The sequence below is a fragment of the Portunus trituberculatus genome, chromosome 37, assembly GCF_017591435.1.
Source record: "Portunus trituberculatus isolate SZX2019 chromosome 37, ASM1759143v1, whole genome shotgun sequence".
NCBI classification, from domain to species: Eukaryota; Metazoa; Arthropoda; class Malacostraca; order Decapoda; family Portunidae; genus Portunus; species Portunus trituberculatus.
In genome coordinates this window covers 23,277,378-23,288,284 of record NC_059291.1, presented here as the reverse complement: position 1 = coordinate 23,288,284, position 10,907 = coordinate 23,277,378, and the positions used below count along the sequence as shown (strand labels likewise).

Genomic DNA, 10,907 nt, shown 5'->3' with positions numbered 1-10,907 from the left:
TACAGAAGATGATGTGCTTTTCTGGTGGTTTGTTTACACTAGTGTTCCAAGTCCGCTCCTTGCCAGGGCATGTATTTACCTAGTTGTATTAACCTAGGTGTGTATTTACCTAGTTGCAGTTTTACAGGGCCTGGGCTTTACGCTCATGTGGCCTCGTCTCCATATCTACACTTATCCAATTTTTCTTTAAAGCTATGCACACTCGTTGCTGACACCACTTCTTCACTCAAACTGTTCCAAGTCTCAACACATCTTTGCGAGAAACTTTATTTTTTAACATCTCTCAGACATCTTCCATTCCTCAGTTTTTCACTATGCAATCTTGTGCTTTGAATGTCATATTCTTGTCTCAGAATCAGTTTCTCATTATCTACTTTATCCATTCTGTTGATCAATTTATAAACTTGTATCAGATCCCCTCTCTCCCTTCTCTGTTCCAGGGTTGGTAGATCCATAGCCTTTGGTCTCTCCTCATATGTCATCCCTTTAAATTCTGGAACCATTCTTGTAGCCATTTTCTGTAGTCTCCCCAACTTCCTTATGTGTTTCTTTTTATGGGGGGTACACACAACTCCTGCATATTCCAATCTGGGTCTTATTATAGTACTTATCAATTTCTTCATCATTTCTTTGTCCATGTAGTGAAATGCTAACCCAATATTCCTTAGCAAATTATATGTCTCTCTGAAAATTCTATCTACAGTGGTACCTTGGAGTACGAACGCTTTTGAATATGAACAACTTGGATTACGAACAAAAAACTCGTGTTTTTTTTGCATTGGAGGATGAACTTTGCTTTGGAGTGCGAACAATAACAAACGCAGTCAACAGATTGTGCGCAGCACTGCGTGATCAGCTGACTGCATGCTGGGGCACCACGCTGCCTCAGTGCCTCAGGAGTGTTGTTTGCAGTTGTTTGGTTGTTGTTTTGTAGTGCCTGGGATAATAATATGAAGTGTTTTTAGTTATTAAAATCATTGCCTAGCATAGCAGCACACATGGTCACGAGACATACAGACAGACGTATGGAAGATTCTAGAAGATCCGAGGGGAAGATAGAGTATCCAGCTCATGAATTAAAATCCTTAACCCTTATAGCCCATCAGGCGCGATCGTGGCTCTTATGTTAGAGCCTTCCAGGCATGATCTTGGCGCTTTTCAGAAGCTGCACTCCTTTATGCCGCACAGTTTGTTTATGCTTGAGGCTATCTGTCATATATCGAGGCCTGTCATTGGCCCATTGTTTTCAAGATGGTGGACACTTAGCCAATCATGTATCAGCTTTTACAAGGATATATGTTTGTGTAGGTGTGAGGGCACCAAGCATGAGGATGGTGAGAGCACTTATGGCAGTATGCTGTATTTTATAATTTTTTATGTATTTCTTGGTGAGATATAAGATATACATATATTTCCATGGATAAGTAAGCAGTTCAGAAACATATCATGATAAATGACAATATTGGAATTGTTATTGGTTTAGATAAGAGTGCGTAGTGCTGGCTTGATGGAGTCGGCTGAGGAGGATGTGCTGACGCTGGGTCATGGTCAAGACGGCCCCTGACCATGACGGCCCTCCACGACGCCCCCTCCTTCCCGACGGCCCCACACTATAGACGACGGCAGCCTCAGTTTCATTTTTACCCGTAAGATGGTTTTAAATTATACTTATTAATAGAGCATCTTACATAAGACTGATTGCATTAATAAATCAGTCACTCCCCACTCCCCCATCCCTCCCCATCCTTCCACACCCAGTGATAGGTACTGTACCATGTAGTACCATATGTGAGTGCTTACTTTTAATCACTGCGATAATGTTATCGTGTAATGTTTATCAGTAAATTGCATACTTGTTGATACAATCTGTCTTAAATGTAAGATTGCAAAACATAATATTAAAACATGCAGTATTTAGCCAAGTGGCACCTCTGGCTGCTGCAGCAAGCCAGCAACAGTCGTCGTCACCTCATAAAAACACAATGGACTATCATGTGCCTCTCAGAAATTTTAAAATCATCTTATGGGCAAACAAAACCTTAAAATGCATATGTGTATGTAACATTTTTTGCTTAGAAATGCATGTTCTCTTACCTCTTTCAATATTAACAGAAAGTCATGTTACACCTGGATACGTATGTAACTGCCATAGGATAGGTAGGACCCATTGTACATATGTATATAGGAATCTGATCTCGTAATGTGGTGTAACATGTAGAACTGCTGACCTCGTCTTTTCCTTTCAACAGGGGTTGCAGTGTTTCTCTATTTCATAAAACTAACTAGTACCCTGTTGCACTCATGATTGTCTCAGATAACTAATCCAAATTAATGTAGTCTCTATGGGTAGGATGCATTTTATATAGGTATCACTACCAGTGAGAAATAAAGGTAATGCATGACACAATACACCTCATGGAAAATTCCCCGTCACATGACCGACACCCTGTGTCAGCACCTTGGAGGCTGGGCGGCGGTGGGCGCGGGCAGCCGTGCAGAAGGAAGATCGCCGGCGACTGGGAAGTGCGGGTGTGTGTCAAGTGTGTGTGCCTGTGAACTGTGCTGCGGGAACTTAGTGACTCTGTGTATTCAGTGACATTACAAACACTTTCCCGAGTTTAAAACACGTTTGCCGTATGTTCTTGAACGTGGCGTGTGGACAGCACTTGTAAATTTGTACATAATATACTAACTTTTATAAACTAAGTTTTCCTTGTACACCTGGGTTGATAAGAAACACTAGAACTACCAGTAAAACCGCTCGGCTGGACAGTAAATCAAAACAATAAACTTAATAACTTTATGTAGGCTTACAGAACCTACAGGAGGCCTGCTAATCAAACAAAGTTAAGCTTCATACAACCAAAACGCTTAACACGTATATGCACTATATGCGCAAGGTAAAGTACACCGGTGTACCAATACGTTATGGTTTTTAACACTCCATACTACAAAACACTATCTCAGGAACACTTGAGTTGTCATCCGCGGTTAACGTGTTAACGTAATGAAAGAAATGAGGAAAATAACCTAAAATTTGGTGTGGGGTTGTCATGGTAAACACGGGGCCGTTGGGGAGGGCCGTCCTGGGGGGCCGTTGTGGTCAGGGGCTGTCTTGACCAGGAAACGTTGACGCTTGTTTCTGACCACGAAGAAGTAAAATTTTCATATTACAATTTGCTTACTTCCCCGATTTATTTTCCATAATGAATGCAGTATATCAAAGAAAAACTTATTGGCTCATATAAGAGTGTGCGGTGCTGGCTTGATGGAGTCACATGAGGATGTGGTGATGCTTGTTTCTGACCACTAGAAGTTGAATTTTCATTATATTACATTTTGCTTACTTTCCTGCTTTATTTTCCTATCTTTTGTAGTTATAGCATAATAGTAGTAGTATATATAGTAATATTATTTAAAAAGTAAGAAATCAGTTGGAAAATATAATTTTTTTGGTCTTGGGAGGTGGTTTGAAACAAATTATAATTACTTTCATAAGAATACATGTATTTTGATGCTTTGGAGTAAGAATACAAGGTTTGACGCCTTCAATGAAAAGCCTATTTTTGAGAAGATGAGTGAAGCTAGTGCACTGTGCTATAGTGGAGCAACGCGACCATCATTTCCAAGAAATGGGGATAACAGACTGCGAAACGTACCACCAAAAAACATCTCGATAAGTCTAGGCTGTCACGGCCTCATGGATTACGATAGATTGCTTTCATTTTTCCGATAATTTGTTTTTAAAGACTCAGTCATAATACAATAATTTATTTTTAAAGTAACGGCAATAATACTGTTAATAATAATAATAGAACCAATAAAATAATGATGCGTGGAGTTTAGGTTAGGTAGAAGCACTGATCGTAAGCTGGGTTAGTGTGTCTTGGGAGCCCATGGGAGGTCTCAACTTCGTGTATAAAACGCAGGGTGATTTTATGAGCCAAAAAATGCATTAGTGTACATTATAATCATTATAATGACTTAATCTTAAATCAAACTGCTTAAATGTTTAACTTCATAAATTTTACTTTCATTAAACCTTTTACTGTACAGTAATACTCCGCTTAACGAACGTTCGTCTAACAAATTTCCGGTTTAATGTACTATATAAAGTTACACAAAAAATTTATTATTAATGAAATACCGCGGTATTTCATTAATAACTTCCATTATTTCCTATGGGAAAATTAAGTCCGCTTAACGAATTTCCACTCTACGAACAGCTTTGACACCCCCTATTCTGTTCATTAAGCAGAGTATTACTGTACTATGTTGCACTCTCACTGTGTTTACTCTCAATGGAAGCTCAAGTCAGGAGTTAAACTTGTTATAATTGGTTCGCTTAATGAAAATTCACTTAAGGAAGGTTTTTTTTTAGTAATGTAACCCCTTCGTTATGCGGGGGTTACCTGTACCTGGAACATAATGGGGACTAGCACTGACCCTTGTGGCACTCCACTTGTTAATTTACTCCAAGATGAGTATGTATCTCTGATCACAGTTCTCATCTTTAGGTAATCCCTTATCCAATCTAACATAATTCCTCTTAGTCCTCCTATGGTCTCTAACTTCCAAAGTAATCTGCTATGAGGGACTTTATCAAAAGCCTTTTTTATGTCCAGGTACAGTGTCCACCCATCCATCTCTGCTCTCCAAACCTTCTATTACTCTTGAATAGAAACTTAGCAAATTCTTCTCATTGGACTGTGGTATTGAATGCTAGGAGGGGCTCCAGCTTCTTTGTGAATACTAAGTCAAACAAAAATAGTTCTTTTTCCCCTCTGTACTGTGTTGATTCTTCCACCCACTGATCCAGTGTATCCACAATCCAGCATTAACAATCACTTCCATGTCTCTCTCCAGTTTACTCTATTACAGTTTAAGTCTCCTTGTAATAGTATTTTTCCATCTCTTATCATATTATCCAAGCACTTAATCACCTCTCCTTGCATTTTCTTGTGTTCTGTTCTCCATATATTTGTCTTAGATGGAACATACATGACTATGATTCTCCTTTTTTCAATTCCTCTGTCTTGATTACCCATTACTTCTGTCATACCATCACCATATTGCACTTCCTCCACACATATATTATCATGAACCACTATTAGCTCTCCTCCCCCTTTTCTTTTCCTGTCTCTTCTCTAGCTTTTAAATCCCTCTTCCTTAAAGCTAATATGGACCTCCTCCCTTAACTTTGCTTCTACTATGCACATTACATCCGGTCTTTTTTCCTTCAAATAATCTCTAACCTCTAACACACTGGACAACGACCCATCTATATTTGTATAAGTCACTCTTAATTTCTTGGCTCTTCCATTACCTCTTCCTTTTTCAGTCTCAGAACCCTCAAATAGAAATTCTTCTTCTCGATCTCCATCCTTTTCTCGTGTTTTTCCTTAGCTTAATTTCTTAGCACTTTCTCCTTCTCCCTCTCTTCCAGATTCATATATCTTTTTATCCATATATCATTAAATTCAGTATCATCAGCCAGTTTCCCTTTTCTTGCCATTATCTCCACTGCCACTTGCTATCTCATTCTCACTTTCCCTGTCCACTAAACCTTCCCAACCTAATCACTTCCTCCACTTCCTGCTCCAACTTCAACTAGCTTAGTAACACTCTTTGTCAACTTCCTCTCTCTTCTCTCTCTCACAAATTTGTTTGGATTTTTCCTTCAGCCCAAAAATTAAGATACATTTCCTCTTATCCACTGTGTTCCTCACCAAATCTTCCTTTTCCTTAATTACTTGTATGACAGTGTCCTTTATCTTTTCTTGTATCTACTTCTTTACTACCTCTGAGACTGACTTTTTCCTCTTCTTGTTCCCTTTTCCAGGCATTTCTTAATTCCTCCAATCTGATCTCACCCATTCCATTTTCCACTCTGTCTGCCTCATCCTGTATTTTCTTCTGTAGGCTATTTAAAGACTCTTCATAATCCCACATGTAGCTATTAATATACCATTTTGTTTCTTTTTCTCCTCCATCTCCTCTTTCATCCTCTGGCTTATTTCTTTTACTTTCTCACATTCTTCTAATCTCACTTTTAATTAAGTGTTTTATTTTATCAAATTATCTTGTTTTTCCATGATACTTGAAATCACTTCCTTCATATATCTCACCTCCTTTTCCATGCTCATTAGCCTTCTCATATTACCTCTTTCCTCCCTAAATCCTGAAAATTCCTTATCAGTGTTATTTTCACCCAATCTCCTCACCCCTATTGGTGTTTTAATAAATCTTGGGTTTTCTATACATGACGAATGTTTTGAAACCATACGTCTCGCTAACGCCACCTACTTCCATGTGTGTGTGTAATTCATCTTGGTCGGCTGCTGGTCACCCAGCCAGTCTTCCCCATTACGGAGTGAGCTCAGAGCTCATAGACTGATCTTCGGGTCGGACTGAGACCACATCAACACACAACACACACCGGGAAAGCGAGGCCACAATCCCTAGAGTTACAACCTGTACCTATTTACTGATAGGTGAACAGGGGGCCACACATTAAGAGGCTTGCCCATTTGCCTCACCGCTTACCGGGACTCGAACCCGGCCCTCTTGATTGTGAGTCAAGCGTGCTAACCACTACAATATGTGTGTGTGTGTGTGTGTGTGTGTGTGTGTGTGTGTGTGTGTGTGTGTGTGTGTGTGTGTGTGTGTGTGTGTGTGTGTGTGTGTGTGTGTGTGTGTGTGTGTGTATTTACCTACTTGTATATTACAGGGTTCGAGCAGGACTCACAGTGACCTGTCTCCATATCTACATTTATCCAATTTTTCCTTAAATTTGTGCACACTTTCTACTGTTACAATCTCTTCACTTCATCCACTCCAGATGTCCACCATCCTATGTGGAAAACTGAACTTCTTAACCCCTTCGTGCCGGATGTTAAAAAAGCCCACCTGTATGATATACGGTGGTAGTGCCTTGGCCCTTGAGCGGGAAACTCGTGCAAGCTTGTCATACTTGTCGTCTTTGTGTATTATGCTGCTATTTTTTAGTCACTATATTGCCTTGAAGAGGAAAGTGGGCGCTTCTCTCTTCGGAGAGAGAGAGAGAGAGAGAGAGAGAGAGAGAGAGAGAGAGAGAGAGAGAGAGAGAGAGAGAGAGAGAGAGAGAGAGAGAGAGAGAGAGAGAGAGAGAGAGAGAGAGTGACATTTGCTAATATTTTAGACACAAGCGGGACGCATGTAGCTTATCTTCGAGAGGAGGAGGAGGAGGGAAGGGAGGGAGGGAGAGAGAGAGAGAGAGAGAGAGAGAGAGAGAGAGAGAGAGAGAGAGAGAGAGAGAGAGAGAGAGAGAGAGAGAGAGAGAGAGAGAGAGAGAGAGAGATTAGTTTTGTTGTTTGTGTGTGTGTGTGTGTGTGTGTGTGTGTGTGTGTGTGTGTGTGTGTGTGTGTGTGTGTGTGTGTGTGTGTGTGTGTGTGTGTGTGTGTGTGTGTGTTTTCATGAATGTTACAAGGCGGACGCATGTAACTTATCTTCGAGAGGAGAGGGGAGGGAGGGAAGGAGATGGGGAGGAGAGAGAGAGAGAGAGAGAGAGAGAGAGAGAGAGAGAGAGAGAGAGAGAGAGAGAGAGAGAGAGAGAGAGAGAGAGAGAGAGAGAGAGAGAGAGAGAGAGAGAGAGAGAGAGAGAGATGGGAACAGTCTATGCCATTGGGTAATTTTAGACACAAGGCGGGACGCATGTAGCTTATCTTTAGTGATTGGTGGAGACAAGGATGGTGGGAGGAGCACTAGGATTTCAAAGACAGCATACAGGCGTGTGTAGTTGGTATCCAACACACTATACGGGACAACTGAACTGAAGAAAGCTCAGAAAAGAAATATGACGTCTACGTAGGCGTCACCGTATATGCTACTGGGGCTTCATGACGCCTACATAGGCGTCACCGTATTGAAGGGGTTAATGTTCCTCAGACACTGACTTTTCATGATCTTGGAATGTCCTCTTGTTTGTCTATCTCCATCCTCCATCAGTGTTACTGGGTTTAGTCTATCTATCTCTTCCATGCAGTTTACTAACTTATACTACATTATTAGGTCTCCTCTTTACTGTGTGTGTGATTCACCTCCTCGGTCGTCTGCTGGTCACCCAGCCAGTCTTCCCCATTATGGAGCGAGCTCAGAGCTCATAGACCGATCTTCGGGTAGGACTGAGACCACATAACACACTCCACACACCGGGAAAGCGAGGCCACAACCCCTCGAGTTACATCCCGAACCTATTTACAAACTACTGGAAACTGGACACAGTCTGTATCATACTCTTCATGGTTGATATGTGAAGACAAGAAAACTTTCACACTTTACAAAGAAGAAAAAGAAAAAAAAGGCAACTCACATGTAAGGGCTTGGCTGTACTCCTGTTGCATCTGATATGAATCTGAACTCTGGCAAGGCATCACGGGGAGGAGTTTGCCTGTTGCTGTCTGTCAGATTCCTCTCATTGTAGTGTAGCATGTTGCTATCCTCAGTGTCCTCAATCCTCATGTCACTGATTTCATCTTCAATGATCTGGGGACAACATATTTAGATATGATTCAGGTTAATTATTACATTTTAGTTATAAGAGCATGGAAAATTACTTTCTATTCAATACCATGACCAATGCTCTCTTTTCCTCTCTTAAGACTTGCTCTACCTGTACTTTCTGTATATCTCACAACAGGATGGGTAAAAATAAATAAATAAATAAGCAAAATAAATTAATAATAAACCAATGTTTTTTTTTAATTTTCCATTTATCCATTTATTTTGGCCACTGCAAGTTAAAATAAAAAAAAAAGCTAGTAGTACATGTAATAACATGTACTACTTTTAAACATTCAAGGAAGAAGCAACTTGTTCCCTTTTCTTTTATCTATTTATTTATTTTTCATCTTTTTTTTTATGTTACGGCCTATAGCGCCTGTAGGTATACTCAAAGTGTATGGGAAGCGCAGTCCAGCTTCCACCCATTAGTGGCACAGGCAATTTTATTTATAATGGTACCCATATTAGGGCCCATATACACCCAAGTGCATCTTTGGTATAAGGCAATTACATCTCCACCTAGAACCTGGGTATCATGGTGACATGTAGGTAACTTTAAACCACTTGACAAATGAGAAAGTTTCAAGGCGGCACGTGATGGGATTCAAACCTACACATGGACATCTGCCCGATACCATGCTCACCACCTTATCCACTAGGTGAGCATTTTCATGATAATCTATTACAATAACAATATTAGGTTACCAATTATCCAATTATCACTTTTCCCACATTATTGACTCATCCGTATTGCCATTACAGTAAACTCTCAATTAATGTGAGGGTTATGTTCTTGAAGATGTCACATTATTCAAAATTGCATCATTCAAACATAATTTTCCCATAGAAAACAATGCTACTAAGGAGGGATTACATTCCAAACCACTTGGAAAGTCTGCCTATTTTGGGAATTTTGTTTCCTAAAACTTAAAAACAAAAACTATTGATACATCACTAGATCATGGAAACAATAAAAACGTACGTTCTCATTTCATTAGTTTTGATGGCATGCAATGTGCTATCCTTCAGTCCTGTCACATGGTCAATCACTAAGATCTTTTTCCCCTAGCATGGCGATCTAAGTCTAACACTTCCAACTTCTTTTCAATGGTTACAGTCTTCCTTGATTTCTTGGATTCTTTTTCCTGTGAGGAGGTTGAATGATGTTTGGATGCCATAATATAGGACACTAGGTGAAAACACAGAGAAATGACCCTCTTACAGTGCATGTTAGCTCCAGACTGAGTGAGGACTGAGGAGTGAGGATTGTAAAAAAAAAGCACCTCCTGAGATATTACTGTCTCATATATACATCTTTGTTCAAAAATTATTTTTGTTAGCTTTTACAAGTGTTACCACCACCAATATTCACTGATTAAAGATGCTCATTCATGACAGTTCAATCAACGTTACACAGCAAAATATTTATTTGAATGGCAGCTGTTTTGGCAGCCGGTGTCGGATGTCACACCATCACATAACCACGCTGTTTAAAGGATATCATGCACAAGTGAGATGTTTCCCACAACACTGGTAAGACAGTCTACTTTCATTAATGTGAATATATTATGCTTTTTATGTGGTGTATAGGCACAGACACACAACTTGTGTGTATCTGACATCATGACTTGAAGTGTGACAATCATCTCAGCATACGTTTAGAGCGCCTTACGCTGAGGGAAAGATGATCTCAACATGAAGTTAAGTTATCTTGCATGCCAGAACAGTTATGCACAAGAAAGCGGCAGGTGGTGAAGTACAGGTAACTCTTGATTTACGCGTGTTTAATTTAAGCGTTTTTGTTAGTACACGACCAAAAAAATATTATAATGAATTAAATTTGCGCAATTGGTTTGCTTATACACGATTTGGCCCAACCACATTTTCAAACTAAGCACCAGACGCAATTTCAAACTGCATGCCAGAGAGTGGACAGCGACAGCAAGTACTTGTGAGGGGTGAAGACATTGGTGTCCAGCGTTTATTTTTTACTAGTGTTTACTTTTATATTGTGGGGTTATTTTTGATAAAGTGGAAAAGCTCAGAGGAAGATGGTGACTGACTGTGGTGTGATTGGTGAAGGCAGTGACGCAGTGAGTTGTGTTTACGTATTCTTTGTTTTGTTGTTTTCTCTTATTATTTTTTGCTTTCTCTAATTATTTCTTGCTTTTCCCTTTAATTTAAATACACTTCTAGTATTTAGAATGGTAAATAATAAAAACATGTTAATTTAGCCAAATAAATAGAGCATTTTGTACAAAATTTTTTTTGGACCACATCCCACATTCCTCCTACTATCTATTGTTTCTTATGAGAATTACAAGTTTGTTTTACGCGAATTTTGATATATGCAATGCCTCTTGGAA

The 10,907-nt window shown here is 39.7% G+C and overlaps 1 protein-coding gene across 2 annotated transcripts in view; it reads right to left on the bottom strand.

Annotated features, from left to right (window-relative positions):
* The window catches only part of LOC123514051 (cell division cycle protein 123 homolog), a 47,200-nt gene that overhangs the window by 12,179 nt on the left and 24,114 nt on the right, over nt 1-10,907 (bottom strand). For both annotated transcript variants that reach the window (XM_045271637.1, XM_045271636.1), the window contains exon 8: nt 8,351-8,523. In XM_045271637.1, the coding sequence (XP_045127572.1) occupies nt 8,351-8,523 (173 nt within the window). The remainder of the gene's footprint in view (nt 1-8,350; nt 8,524-10,907) is intronic.